The sequence below is a fragment of the Lissotriton vulgaris genome, chromosome 9, assembly GCF_964263255.1.
Source record: "Lissotriton vulgaris chromosome 9, aLisVul1.2, whole genome shotgun sequence".
Taxonomy (NCBI): domain Eukaryota; kingdom Metazoa; phylum Chordata; class Amphibia; order Caudata; family Salamandridae; genus Lissotriton; species Lissotriton vulgaris.
Genome location: NC_141697.1, coordinates 1,181,951,490 through 1,181,967,506, shown reverse-complemented (window position 1 = coordinate 1,181,967,506; position 16,017 = coordinate 1,181,951,490). Strand labels below are relative to the sequence as shown.

The 16,017-nt window shown below is 45.4% G+C and overlaps 1 protein-coding gene across 1 annotated transcript in view; it reads left to right on the top strand.

Moving 5' to 3' along the window:
- The window catches only part of SRGAP3 (SLIT-ROBO Rho GTPase activating protein 3), a 468,362-nt gene that overhangs the window by 341,486 nt on the left and 110,859 nt on the right, over nucleotides 1-16,017 (top strand). Inside the window, exon 4 of the mRNA XM_086939226.1 lies at nucleotides 5,843-5,905. Coding sequence (XP_086795352.1) covers nucleotides 5,843-5,905 — 63 coding nt within the window. The remainder of the gene's footprint in view (nucleotides 1-5,842; nucleotides 5,906-16,017) is intronic.

The following is a 16,017-nucleotide window of genomic DNA, read 5'->3' as shown; positions in this document are numbered from 1 at the left end:
CCTGCGCGTCTGTGTTTGTGCTCCCATCTCTGATTGCGCGTGCACCAGTTGTGTGCGCTTAGCGCTTATCCTTACCAAAGAAGATGTAGGCCTCTAGCTCAGCACTAGAGCAGTTTTCGTGTAATCCGATAGATCAGTCCGATGTCTACAGTGAAAGTCAAGACTACAACTACCCAGGGCTTTAAGTGGGCTGGGTCCTGACGGTGCTCAGCACCGGCAGTTCTATAAAACAGGTGCTGAGACGGGTCCCTATCGGGCTCTCCATTTTTGCACTCACCCTCAGGATAAAAAAAAAAACAAATCTTAACTCTGCAGCAGTACCACCCTTCACTACCTTTGAAGTAACTCCAAAGAGACTCGTTTTAGTTCTCTCACAGTCTCATCATTTCAGAACTGATGCATTTTCAATATGTTATGCAATGAATCCATAGTTGTTGCTTCTTTATATTATGCAACTAACAAGTATTGACAAAGCCAATAGTACTGGCTTGTTGTAGGGATAACTTTGCTTGTTGCATTGTGTATCTGGCTGCAATGACAGAAGCAGCAATATACCAGTCAGGCGAGACACTAAGCTAAGACAAGATTTTCAACTTACGTATTCTTAAGGTACGCCCTTAATTACATCGGCCACACCCCTTTGAGAGACCCCGTTGTTTCATCCCAATTAAAGCCATGCACCTGCTAGAATGCATTAGTTTATTAACTAAAAATACAAAACGTCAGTCATGCGTCCTTGTTGAAGTGTGGCTTCGTCTAAGTTTTTTTGTTTTGTTGTGGAACCTAGGAGAAGGCTGTAATGTGACTTTTTATTTGGGCCTGAGTTATGTAATGTTGTCCAACAGACATTGCTAAAATGGCTTCTGTGTCAATGGCGGGGTCTGCTTCGGAGGGGAAAAAACTGTGGTGAACTGTATTCCTGATGGTAGACCCCTCCAAAGCTAGACCCCTCAACAGAGCTAGGGTGGCGTGACTGTATCCTTGAAGACAGACCTTGCCAAAGCTGGAGTCCACCACAGAGATGTGGCGATTGTACCTCATCCCAAAGTATAGACCCTCCTCCATCCAAAGCTGTGGACCATCAGTGGAGATGTAATGGTAGTACCTGGGACACTCCCAAAAGCCGGCAGAAGCTTATCCAGTAAGATAGACCACACCACCAAAGTTGGACTCCTTGATTGCACAGGTGGGGGAATGACTTATCCTAGAAGACAGAGCCCCCGCAGCAAAAGGAAGAGTCCATCTTCAGAGGTTAGGTGGGAGGACCATTTCTCTCAAGATAGAATTCATCCAAAGCCGGAGGCCATCACCGGAGATGTGGGACAGGACCCTATCAATGAAGATAGATCCCCCAACCAAATTTGGAGTTCATTGAAGATAACATAAGTAATGCCCCACACACACTGAGAATTACTCCCAGTGCGGAGAGGACATTTCCAGACTTTACCTTCATTACCTTCAAAGAAGACATGTTGTGTATAAGACAAAAAAACAGCATGTCCTTCGTCATCGTATTTACCATAAAGGAGCTCCTAACGGTAGAGCCGACAGTGGCTCCACCGTCAGAACCTCTTCCTTCCCAACATTCCAAGGGGCCAATCACTAGTTAAACAGTAATGGCTGTGTAGTAACGCCACATCTCATAGAACCAATACTGTGCTGTTTCAACCCGCCATTTGGAGCGCCATTGCGCGTTAATGGCCCAGTAATGAAGAATAACAGGGAGGATATGAAATTACCATGTCGTTTTATTGGTAATCACAGGTGCCATATAGCCTAGAAATGTGGCTGGAATGGGATTACCACTTCATTTGTGATCAAGCCCTAAATGGGGCGTTGAACTGCAGGAGGGCCAACTTTTATTGAATCTTTATCTTCTCCAGTGATGCATCAGTGGATGACACTTCCTTTGCAGGTCCTTCCTGATTGGTGTAGCAAAAAACAAAAAAGGTGCACTTGTTGCTCCTTAGTGAGCCGATTATTGGGACTGTTAGGGACCGAGGAGACCAGGACGAGCTAATCAGTTGCCAGGGCTAACCAGCTTAACAACTTGCATGCTCTTGACGGCCTCCGGCCGTCATGCGTCACGGTGGGCGTGTGCTCAAGACGGCCGGGGGCCGTCCGAATTCCGCCCACTATGTAAATTGCCCCCAGAGCGCCAAAATTCACAGCGCATGCAAGGGGTTAAGCACTTTGGGATAGCTCTCAGAGCATCCTGAAGTAGCATCCCGGAAATGTTCACAGCTCATGAAGCGTCAATCATGTGCAACAGCAAAATTGGAGGGTCCTGGCAACAAGTAATGTTCTAGTGAGTAGGCACACATGTTCTAAGCGAAGTAAGTATTTGAGGATTGGAAGTGCAGGTCGGACTGACCTAGAGTTGGCACCCAGGTCCATTTCAGTACACCACCATGTTTCGACCTGGAGTTTTCTAGTTCAAATTGTTGTCACTAGATGAGTTACCCCATTTTGTTCAATCGAAACCAGTGCTAAAGTGCGATTTCCACTGGTCAGTGTACTAACAGTGTTTTCGGGTAAACCAAGTGTTTTCGGGTAAACCAGTGACACCTTAAACCTCGGTGTAGAAGCTCAAGGTGTCACAAGAAGAGAGAAGCTTGAACGCTTTCACTAGTAGTCACCCTTCCGAGGCGTGAATCCACGCCCAGGGCATCTGTCCTTACAGGATTTGGATGACACTTCGAGTTTCTGCGCAGATGTTTATGGTGTCACTGGTTAACCCGGAGACAGGGGTAGTCCACTGACCTGTGGCATCAAATAATGTATTCTCTTTTACCCTGCCTGCAGTTGAATGGACTAATGCATCCACTTCAGAAATCTGTGTTTGACCTCATGATTACAGGTAAAAGAAAACCTGAGGTCGATGTTGGGGTTGCCCAATACCATAACGGTCTAATCCTGATTCCACTAAAAGTGGCCATAACTTGCATAATTCAGTGTAGCGTAATCCTGCGGAATTACCTGAGAATTACGCAAGATTATGCATAATTACGCAAGAAGAGTAATTCTGCGTTTAGCTCTATTTCTTTGTGCAAAAATCCCTCCTTGCCTCCAAAATGGGCGTGAAAATTTATTTTGTGCTAAAAAATGGCTCTAAATGCAACAGAACATGAATAGCAAGTGCAAGCAGCTGCTGGCTAAATGTGCTCTTGGTTTAAGATTTACGCCCAACTTACTCCCGCCATTTAGCGCTATTTTTTTAGTGCAAAATGCACCCTCGAGTCCAAAATGGACGATGATGCATTTTGTGCTAAGAAATAGCACTAAATGCAGTAGTACACGAATAGCGAGCATGAGCTCACACTTGCTAAATGTGCTCTTGTGGTAGGTTTCCCCCACCCCCAAAATTACTCATAATTACGCAAGCAGGAGTAATCACTTAATTATCGGTAATTCCATGTCTAAGACTAAAGTGGAATAAACAAAATCACTCCAGTGTAATTGAAATTCCGCCTGGGCCTAGATTCCAACTCATGCCTCTTTAATCCTTCTCCCTAAACTCCCTGTCCATTTATCTCACCTTTGCAGGTTCTTTTTCATCATTTGTCACTGTTTTCCTTTATTTGCATTGCTCCTTTTTGCCTCTTCTGCCTCTCTCTCTCTCGCTCTGGGTGAAAGTCTGCTGATAAAAAATAAGTACCGGAGCCCAAAAATGAGTGCCGGTGGGCCGTAACAGCAGCCACTGGCTCAAATTAAGCACTGGACTGGACGTTTTGTAGAGCTATAAAATACCCCAAAATGGTGCCTTAGCGCTAGGCTTTCTGAGACGGGGAAGGTTAAAAGGATAAAAAGCTGGTGGGGGAAGAGGTAAGATTTAAGAGATTCATGAAGAACAAAAAAGATCTCCTGTTTGCAAAGAGAGAGTGGGAGAAGATTTCAATATTTTAGAGGGCAAGAGTGGAGAAAAAGGGATAAAACGTTCCGGCTGAGATTGAAAACAGCGACTTGCCAGTTATACATAGATCCCTACAGATGGTAATATAGTGATATTTATACCCCATCTACGTACACATGAAAGACAAGTGAATTAAGTGGAATGATTCATAGAATGTTCTTTATTAAGAATGTTCTGTATTTAGAATGTTCTTTATTAAGAATGATGAAGCATTTCTTTTGTTCACTTTGTTTTATTTGTTTTAAAAAGCACCACAACTTAGGAATAGCCTCACAACGGAAGTAAAATGAAAGAAACCCATCTGTTTATTATTGGTAAAGGCAAAAAACATGTTTTTCAGATTGTTTCCTTCACTTCACCGTGCTTGTTTTCTAAACATCACTTTCCATTCCTGCTGCTTTCGAACACAGACCTTGTAAACAGCTTAACCACTTACCTGCGCCGAACGTTCCGTGCTAGTGCGGAACGTTCTATTGAGTGGGCGGGGCCGCGACGGCCAACAGACGTGCGCAGCACTACAAAGGTAGTGCACCTAACGACCGTTGGCCGTCAGAAGCAGCCATGAGGCTAAGTCATTGCTGGATACAATGCAGCTAGGCAGAGAGAGTGAGGTCCATAGACCCGCTTGAAGCATTGAGTGTTTCACAATTGTCAATGTGCTCTCGGCGGCCGAGGGGGCTCCCCTTAGAGAAGTGGGGTGCTTGTGCTCCTAGCCCCTTTGAAACTGGACCTGTTCCTACCAGCGACGGCTCCTCTGCAATGGCGGAGGAGTGTCGCCCCACGACCTGGTGCAGAGCCAGCAAATGAAAAATAAACCTAAGTTCTAGCGGCGTTTAATTTTTTATTTGCCGGCTCTGAGGCAGCTTGTGCAGGGAGGGGCGGGGCATGGGAGGGGGAGGCAGAGTGCTTGTGCACCCCATACGTGCGAATATGTGTTTGGCCAGCCGTCTCAGGCCGACCAAAACACACATGCGCACTTAGGTTTCTCCAACCCGGTTGCATTCAGAAGCTGGACTGGAGAAACCCCACAAACTTCATGACCTGAGCAGAGGGTTTTTCCTGCCCGCTCAGGACAATCCCCGCCCTGCTTTGCAGCACGGGGATTGGATGGGAGTCTGTTCCAGGGCAGCTGGGACCAGAAAGAGGACAGCAGGAGCGATGCAACACTGGAGGTGACCGGTGGCTTCAGGTAAGTTCTTCTTCAGTCGAGCCTGCGAGGCATGCTGTATTCAGGTAGGAACTTGAAGTTTCGCCCACTCTCTAACCATATTTTTCATAGGCTTGTGTCATTGTCCGCTGTAAACTGTGGCTATTCATTGGTCAATAGGTTTAATAGTCCCTCCTTAGTACTGCCTTGTCTCACTTTGTAACCTCCCATGGCGACAACTCCTGTTACGTGCGATGTTACTCTGTAGGCTTTAACTACTGCCCCTGAGCACTATTTTCTCAAATAGCTTTTCCTGCCTGCATCAGGCAGGATACGCTCTATCCTAACGCTCTAAAAAATAAAATGTATAGCACAGTCACTGAATGCATTTGCAATGTAATATGTCTTGCATTTGCGAGAGAATAAGCTATTGGCATTCTAAATGGCAACGCCTTTTATTTATCTGTTTTAAAAACAACACATAAGTAAAAGGCATTATCATGTACAATGCCAATAGATCAAACTCTCATAAATGCGAGACCTATCGTATTGCAAATATTTGTTTTAATTATTACTAACACGCCCCCTCCCCCGCGCTCCCCCACCCGCCCGACCACCCTTTGTTAATGTTGTCCGCCACTAGTTCCTACTACAGGGCCCCCAGCCATATCCTCTTCACGTCCCACGCACTCAAACTTGTTTGTGTCCCAGCAGTCTGCGTAATACAGAAGTATGACAGAAGTATGACGCAGCCAGCTCACGTTTCTTCTTATCTTTTGCAGAGCAAAGAAATTGGGCTCCAGATGCACGAAGAGCTGCAGAAGGTCACCAATGAGCTGTATACGGTGAGTTCTAGACAGATGTGCGCGTGAGGACACATCATTTCTGCAAAAGGGGCTCAGGTTCCAGATGTCCAACAGGCATCAGCCTATGGGTTGCCACCTAGTTGTGGTGCTAAATTACTACAGAAAGCAGACAATTGCACTCTTCCATTGTATACAGAAGGCAGGCGGTCCAGTAATGCTTTCATTGACCAGCTAGCATGTTGAGGTAAATATTTCAAGTTTAGTTCAAAAGTAAAGTTTATTTGGACCAAGTGGTCCTTAAACATTTAAAATCTTCATAAATACCACTCATAAAATCACAATTATTAAAAAACAAGCATCATCATAAAAATTCATAAAAATAAAATGATCAATCTTTCCCTCGATCCGTGACGTACCCTGTATCATATAGTAAAACAGGTATTTCAGTTCTATTCACATTTAAGGGTGTCTTTAACTTTTGCATGCACTTCCCCATTGCGCACGCTATATCTAAATTTCTCATTTCAGTTAAAAGGTCTACGGCTGGTATCCTATTGTTCATACCATACTTTTTAAAAATAAGTCGTATGATCTCTTTCCGAGTTTCTAAAATCTTCTGACAATCTAATAAAATATGTAAAATATCACACGTTGTTCCCATGGTACATACGCATTTCCCCTTGCTATCAATCATTGCCCTTGATACCCCGTGGTTAAAGCAAGGGTTAACGCCTATTCTCAGCCTTAGCACTTCTCTTCTTAGCCAGAGACAGGGTCATCTATCTATCTATATAAGGGAAGTATTGTTCATTTTACCACGAGGTAGCCATACAGCGTACAGATATTTTCCCCAGGAGGGAATCTTGGTTCTGGGCTCGAGAGATTTCTTTCCCCAAGGTGCTTCGATCCCTCTTGTCAAACTCGATGTGCAATATTTAATTATATATGTGAAGTTAACTTCAGGGCTCGAGTCGGGGTACCACGTGGGTGGACGGCGTCCCCCCACTTATTTTACCAGGGGGACGTCGTCCCCCCTGCCAAACAGGTGACCACAGAAGGACGACAGGTCCAAGGAGGAACCAGACCGGCACTTCCGGTCTTTTTCTCTGCCGAGTGACCCAAGGAGGCTTTTACAGACACTAGCCTGTTAAAAGCAAGAGGGAATCCCCCTCTACATATAGACGCACTTTAGGGAGTGCGACACATTTTAAAAACCAACACAACCACTATAATTTAGTATTATAACAAACCAAATGTTTTCCAGATAAAAGCGTACATAACAGAGTCTCGCACCTTTAGCTAGTCCTTATTGACATACCTGCGCTAAAAAGGTCCCTTCAATATCCATGTGTGCCTGAACATGTAATGCATGTGAGTGAATGGTAGATCGGGACTGTGATGTCCCCGACGGCGTGCACATGTAGAGAAGGCCTCTTCATTGTCCATAAGAGCCTGAGTAGGCAGATATTGCTTTTTCAGTGTCCACGTGTGCCTGACATGTAGAGAAGGCTTGTTCAATGTCCACGCGCGCCTGAACAAGTAGAGGAGGTATGTTTAATGTCCATGCGTGCCTGAACAAGTAGAGGAGGCATGTTTAATGTCCACGTGTACTGAGCATGTAGAGAAGGCGTATTTAATGTCCACACGTGCATCAACATGTAAAGAAGGCTTGTTTATAGTCCACTTGTGCCTCAACATGTAAAGAAAGCAAAACCAAAGGGGATGATGGACGGAGTGTTGAACATTGCAAGCACTCACCCCCAGTCAACTGATCTGGGTTTAATCCATCATCATTCTTTACCCCACTCCGCCACCCCAGTTCAGACATGGCCATATGCAAATCAGTCTGACCCTGTGCCTCATGGGAACAGTCCAGCCCGAACTTCCAAGCCATGTCTTCCCTGGACCGGAAACAAGCATCCTGGGACCGGTTTCTGGCTAATCGGCCTTCATCAGCCAGGCTAGCTTGAATCCAGGGGCAAAGTGAGCAAGGGACCCACGTCTGGGCATGCCCTGCCAACTTAGGGAGAACAAAGCAAAACTAAAGGGAATGATGGACGTAGTGTTGAACATTGCAAGCACTCACCCTCAGTGAACTGATCTGGGTTTAATCCATCATCATTCTTTAGCTCACTCCGCCACCCCAGTTCAGACATGGCCATATGCAAATCAGTCAGACCCTGTGCCTCATGGGAACAGTCCAGCCCGAACTACCAAGCCATGTCTTCCCTGGACCGGAAACAAGCATCCAGAGACCGGTTTCTGGCTAATCAGCTGTCATCAGCTAGGCTAGCATGAATCCAGACATGGCCATATGCAAATAAGTCTTACCCTGTGCCTCATGGGAAGAGTCCAGCCCTAACTGCCAAGCCATGTCTTCCCTGGACCAGAAACAAGCATCCTGGGACCGGTTTCTGGCTAATCAGCTGTCATCTGCCAGGCTACCTTGAATCCAGTCGCAAAGTGAGCATGGGAGCCACGTCTGGGCATACCCTGTCAACTTTGGGCAAACAAAGCAAAACCAAAGGTGATGATGGACGGAGTGTTGAACATTGCAAGCACTCACCCCCAGTCAATTGATCTGGGTTTAATCCATCATCATTCTTTAGCTCACTTCACCACCCCAGCTCAGACATGGCCATATGCAAATCAGTCTGACCCTGTGCCTCATGGGAACAGTCCAGCCCGAACTGCAAAGCCATATCTTCCCTGGACCGGAAACAAGCATCCTGGGACCGGTTTGTGGCTAATCAGACGTCATCAGCCAGGCTAGCTTGAATCCAGTGAGCAAGGGACCCACGTCTGGGCATACCCTGCCAACTTAGGGCGAACAAAGCAAAACCAAATGGGATGATGGACGGAGTGTTGAACATTGCAAGCACTCACTCCCAGTAAACTGATCGGGGTTTAATCCATCATCATTCTTTAGCTTACTCCGCCACCCCAGTTCAGACATGGCCATATGCATATCAGTCTGACCCTGTGCCTCATGGGAACAGTCCAGCCCAAACTGCCAAGCCATGTCTTCCCTGGACCGGAAACATGCATCCTGGGACCGTTTCTGGCTAATCAGCCGTCATCAGCCAGGCTAGCTTAAATCCAGTGGCAAAGTGAGCAAGGGACCCACATCTTTGCCATGTTTTGATTTGTTCCGCATTCCGTCCATCAATTGTGTGTCTTTTGCTTTCTCGCCCTAAGTCCGCCAGGGATGCCCAGAAATGGGTCCCGGGCTCACTGTGCCACTGGAATCAAGCTATCCTGGCTGATGAGGGCTGAAATCCCAAAACCGGTCCTAGGATGCTTGTTTCCGGTCCAGGGAGGACCTGGCTTGGCAGTTTGGGCTGGACTGGTCCCATGAGGCACAGGGTCAAGGCTGATGTGCATATGGCCAGGTCTAAACTGGCGTGGCATGTGAGCAAAAGAATGATGGATTTAACTCAGATCTCTTGACTGGGGTGAATGTTTTGATTTGTTCAGTATTCCATCCATCAATTGTGTATCTTTTGCTCAACATGCAAAGAAGGCACGTTTAATGTCCACACATGCTTCAACAGGTAAAAAAGGCATGTTTAATGTCCACATATGCCTCAACATGTACAAAAGGTGTATTTAATGTCCACACGTGCCTCAACATGTAAAGAAGGCACGTTTAATGTCCACACGTGCCTCAACATGTAGAGAAGGCGTATTTAATGTCCACACATGCCTCAACATGTACAAAAGGTTTATTTAATGTCCACACATGCCTGAACATGTAGAGAAGGCATGTTTACTGTCGACGTGTGCCCATATATGTAGAGAAGGCATGTTTAATGTCCACACGTGCCTCAACCTGTCTAGAAGGCAAGTTTAATGTCTGTGAGTGTCCGAACATGCAAAGAATGCTTTTTTTAAATGTCAATGAGTGCTTGAATATGTAGAGAAGACGTGTTTAATGTTCTTTGGTTATTGATCAAGCAGCAAATGTTTTTTCAATGTCCATGCATGCCTGAACATGGAGAGAATGTCAAACACAAGGAGATGATGGACAGAGCGCTGAAACTTTTCAACCATTCACCCCCAGTCACAGATCTGGGTTTAATCCATCGTTCTTTAGCTCACTTCACCACCCCTTGTTGGACCTAGCCATATGCAAAGAAGTCTTTGTCCAATATTTGTGCCTACTTCCCACTTTAGAGGGAACCTTCCTCCCTATCCTAGCCCCAGTTTGTCTGAGTCACAAAAGACAAGTGGCAAACCCTTTGTCAGAGTGCTCGGGCAGAACCTTTGTGCTGTGCAAGTGTTGTAGATGACAGCTCCCTCCGCCTCGTTAAGTCAGAGCGGACCACCCTGCCAACACCAATCTTTACTTTGTCCTACTGTCTGGGATTAATACATAAAGACCAGCTGCCATTAACACCTAGTCATGTGGCCCAGGAGCAGGCTGCAGGCACCAAATGCTTAGGCCAAGAAAATGGCAACTTTCTGAACGTGGCATTTTCAGAACAGTGATAAAAAATCCGATTTTACCATTAAGAGGGTTTTTAATTGCAATTGTTTACATACCAAATTCGACCTGTCTACCTGATCCAAACTGGAAGTTGCAGCATATTAAGTGTAATAATGTAACTCTAATGTTATCCTATAAGAAAGGTAGACCTTGCAGTAGTGAAACACAAATTTAGGAGCTTTTCACTACCAGGATATCTAAAATTTAAAAGCACATGTCCTTCTTTTTAAATACACTAGGAGTGACATATCTGTATTAAAAAGGAAAGGTGTGGGTCTGGCAAAAGGTTTATGTTGTCAGGTCAAAATAACAGTTTAAAACTGAACCCACAGGCTGAAGTGGCATGCCTGAGACATGTTTAAAGGGCTGCTTAAGTGGGTGGCACAGTCAGTGCTGCAGGCCCACTAAAAACATTTAATTTACAACCCTGGGCACATGTAGTACCACTTTACCCAGATCTTACAAGTAAATGTAATAGGCCAATTGGGTTTAAGCCAAATTCACCAAGATTTTAGGAGATATCACAAGCATTTTAGCACTAGTTAGCACAGAGTCCTAAAGCCAGCAAAGAAGTCAGCAAAACAAGAGGGCTGAAGGCAAAAAGTTAGGAAATAACTATGCCAAGGATGCCAGGTTTTGCAGGCTGGTATGTATGCAATGCCCATGAGGGTTTGAACATGCAATATCTACATGTGCCTGACCACACAGTGTCCACGAGTACTTGAACATGTAGTAGTAAAAGGCTTTGAGATGTCTGTGAGTGTTTGAACCCAGAGCCGGTCTTCTTCCTGTCCACTGATGGTGGCCATGCTGAGCAGACCTTTGTAATATCTGTCAGGTAGAGGAAGCCTATTCAAAGTCATCAGGTATCTGAGGAGGCTAAAAGACCTGAGTTCCTGCTTGTGCTGTGAAGGCGAACTTTTGTCTGCTTCACATAACAGCAGAGCTGATATGGAAAGGCGGCAGGGTAGCTAGTGCCGAAGCGGTGGGACGCCCATTACTGTTGCCCATCCATCCCCCCTACAATGCACTGATAAAGAGAGAGAGGCCATAGGACTCTCGCTGCTGAAACTGAAATGAAAAAGGTCTGCATGAATGGATGCTACCCATAGTAGTCCGTCTGTCAATTATTAGATAGACTCAAGCCACTAATTAGTCACGACCCAGCTCTTACAACTCGCTGTGCGTCACTATGTCGTGCACGTCCTGCATCTGAAGGAAGGCACAATGGGGAAGTGCTGGTGCACACAATGAACGCCTTAGTTCTCAGTCGTGCCGGCCAGCTGGTATTTCTGCTCCATTTCTGTCCCAATATTTGGCACACTCTGGCCTGTTCTGGCTGCTCCTTCACACGGGAGTCCCTGCATTTGGGATGCTCAAGCCTGGGGCAGGATTGGATTGGGATGCAAAATAGGAACAGACAGCCTAAAAAAAGTGGTCCACATTTGCGAATTTCGCCTTTTCGCAGTATTATGAAAAGAAGGTGTAGGGTTGTCTAAGTGAGGCATGTTTTCTTAACTTCACTTGTTGCCAGGACTAATTGTGGATGGATTCGTTCACACTGGTGAACCACACCTGAATATAAGGAAGGCCACTTATGCTCAGACCCCCTGCTCAATCCGCATACATTATTGGTCCGGCCAAGCGAGAGATAGCGAATGACACCTCCGTCCTCTTGGTAAAAGAGAGGTAATAGAGACCCATATACCTCCGGTAAGACCGCTCAAACCCCCACTGGGACCCTGGAGGCATCTGAACAGCACAGACACAGCCCAAATCGGCCTCAATGATGCTCGGCCTTCAGGCTGCCCAGAAAAGGGGCCTACAGCGGCAACTCATCGCCCCTTTTACCAATCCGACCCTTGTCTAGGATTTCTCTGGTTGTTCTAGTCAGTGTTCCTTGTAAGGTGATCTTAAATCTGGTGTTGCAGTGTAATCCTGCGTTGATTACCTGGATTTGACGCACTGTAGTCCAGCATGCTGTACTCCGCTTGTGAGGTTGTGCAATTGACACATTCTAGTTCGGGGTTGCCCTGCTGTTCCTATGGCAGCGCCCTTCTTAGGGTAGTGTTGTATGTTTGCCATTCCCTACTCTGGTGCTGACCTGATTTTCCTTTGATGGATGTTTATTTTATAGCACACTCTCTTCTTGTGTTTCCATTCTATTCCTGTGCTAATGCCGTGCTTTAAGGGGGCTTGAGCCAGCCAGAGCTAAGCCCCACCAAAATAAAACAAGCATTGGCCAAGCCATTAGATCTCGGATTAATGTGCTAACGCATAGATCCATCCCTTAATTAGCGCCGAGACGCCCACGGGTATTCGCCGCGCTCTACAAATGTCAATAAATAAATAAAAAAATAAAATAGAGTGATAGCCACGGGAGTCAAATAGTCCCAAATGCAGAGCAATGCTAGTGTTAGCTCTGAAGCGAGAGGCTAGACCCAAAAAGCCAGGATCATTAGGTAAGAAATGAGTACTACATTGGGCAGGACTAAGATGTGATTGACAACGATTTCAGCCTTTGGCAGATTATTGTCAGGTGGATCCTTCTAGCTGGGCTGTCCACACCGCGGTCTGGTGTTGCTGTGGTGGCACGTGCATGATGAATGCTCCTCATTTTCCAAGCCCTGGTCTGGGGTCTTGTATCTCAATGTGATGACTATGGTGGGCTCACTGTATCTGCTACTGGTATTACTGTGGTATTCCCATGCCACACTTGTGCCTGGTTGTGCCATGGGTATCCAACATCTGGCATACTCTCCTCTTCTATTGTAGAGGTATTCCTATGCAAGTGTATTTATTTGGCAAACTGGCTGGTATTTTTGTGGTATTCTCATGGTACAACTCAATATTTGGTGCTGCTTTTCTATGAAAATACCATACACTCTCGTTTGTTACGTGTCAGCAGCAAAACACAACGTCTAGGCTGGCGCTACCATGGTGACCATGCATGATGCCCTGTATTTGACACCCTAAATCCTGGTGTTACTGTGGTCTGTCTCTGGTAATCTCCTTTATTTGACCCACTCCTGTCTGCTTCCTGTATTCCCATGTGTTTTCTCTGTATTTACCACACTCTAGCCTGAGTATTTCAGTACATATTTCCTGCCCTTTCATCCACTGAGGTCTGCTGCTGTTTGGTATCCCAGGGGAAATGTAATACATTTGGCATGCTCTCTTGTGTGACGTTACTCTTGTGTTTGTACAGTAATATATGATATGACACAGTCAGGTCTACTAGTGCTCCAGTTTCTCTGTGGTAATGCTCGTTATTGAGTGCATTATAATAATCTGCTAGGCATGTGTACTATACAGTAAACGGGAAGCCACCTTTACAACGCAGTCATTTCATCGCACTACCTTTACAACGCAACATCCTTTACATCGCATATCACTACAACGCATGTCATTACAACGCAATATAAGGTAAGTAATGGGAAACAGTCATTTTACCCCGCCCATATCCAACACTTACCCAAATAATGCACTCACTGGAGTAGGAATAGTCAGTTTTTACCCCTACACTATCCAACACTTACCCTACTGTTGCCTTAAAAGTAATATGTGTTGTAATTTTTTGCATTGTAAATGTAGTTTCTAAAAATGCGTTGTGATGGCATGCGATGTAAAAACATGCGTTGTAAAGGATGTTGCGATGTAAAACCTGTGTTGTAATTGTTTGCGTTGTATCGTTGTACATTCATAGTAAATACCCTCTCTTTGGAACAGTCCGTTCTGCTGTGCAATCGCCCAATCTTTAAGGCAGATGCCTCTGATGTTGTTGGGTTATTCCTAAGGCAATGTCTCAAAGTTGGCAGTACTTGGAAATTAAGCGGTATCTAAACCAGACCGCGGCACCAAAATAGCCACTCTTCGCCTCGGTGATGTACTGTACATCATGGTCCATGTGAAAGCCTGCTGTTGTGATGTATCCAGGGTGATGCAGCTAATGTAAAGCACAGCTGGGTGGCTTCAGATCCTGGCGTTATCTCTACATGTGTCCCAGGACATTCGTTTCCTGAACATCTCATTCAAAATAAAACGAGAGAGAAGCCCGGCATGACTTTGTGACGCGGCCCCCACAAAGGCTTCTGGGAGACGGACGCCTCATATCAACTCGAAAGATTTAGGACTCCAATTTTCAGCGTGTCTCATAGGTCTCTGCAAGTGCAGTCCTACAACAGAGGGTGCTGTCAGTGTCCAGGAGAGCTAGATCCATGTCACATTTTGTGGGTATCCACGTAAAATAAATTTGCATACAGTCCATTTAAATAAAACGTATTCAGCTAGTTTGTGGCTCTCCTGAAAATATACAACGGACCATGTCCTCTTAGACCACAGTTGAACACTCCCATAAGTTCTGCATCCATGGTAATTGGCATTATTTCGTTTTATTTGTTTGTCTACTACATGTCCTGATTTTTAGGTCTGGCATTAGCCAAGAATTTTTTTATTTTACTAAAATTATATACTTGTATATCTAATATACTTATGGGGGCTTTTCACCAGCCTCGTTCATCCATTAGTCTGTGTCATTCGTATTTGTATTATGCCCAGTGCAGCATACAGCACGTTGCACTGGACCAGCCCACTTCAGCCACTGGTTATTTTTTTTTTGTGATCGATTACTTTCTGTCCTTTCACAAGGAGCATAACAGCACTCAGAGTAGTTCCCTTCAGGGACTACTATAAACATGTGTATTTTTATGAGGCCCCAAAAAAAAGATTTTGCTTTCAGCCAGTGTTTTTTTCCCTTTATATTGTTGAGGGCCCAGCAGTTCCCACAACAATAATATTTTATAAAAACCATGTCGAAACAAAAGAAGTATTTAGAAAGTCAAAATATGTGCAGCCATGGACACCTATTGGTTTTGCCAATGCTTATTTAGGTTTGAAAATAGTCACCCTGCTTGCTTGGAAAGCACATTGAGTGACCCTGACATCATATCAGCTCCCTTCACGCGGTCACCCGGTGAAGAACCCAAATCGCACTGATAAGCGTGGCTCGAATCCACCCGAGTGACCTACCGCACTCACCTATAGTAACTATATAGAAAGTCAGCCGGACAGTGGAGAAGAATAAACACGAGTCTTTATTAGGCCAAACAACACTCATATGAGAGGGCCCTGTCCGACCTCACTCCTAGGAGTGCGAACGAGAGGACTGACTCTCTGCATCACAGCAATACATTATAATGCAACACAGTTCATTGGGGTACGCCCCTTCTGGAAAATTACTGAAACCCAGACCAGCGAACAATGCCATCATACAGCAGGCATCTGCACCTGCGAAAGATACATCGCTATCTCTACTCAAGGCCATGGAGCTAGGCTTCAGCGTCTCTGGCGCATGAGAACATAACTGATAAAGAGACTTGTTAGTTTCGGCCACAGCAAGCCGAGAAACGAAAACTGCTGTCTTAGTGAAATTCTCTATTCCTGCGGGAGGGGCAGATGAGCGAGTAAGGCTCGCGGACACAGAGGGATACACAAAATGGTGGCACACAGGCTAAGCTAAGGAACTAATATAGTCACACGTGCATTTGAATAATAAAGTAGCAAGCGGAATAATTCAACGTAGGTGCATATACGAACTTCATTAGTTAGCCATATGATGCTAACTTACATATATCAATGGGTAGTTGGGGCATCGAAAAGTGAA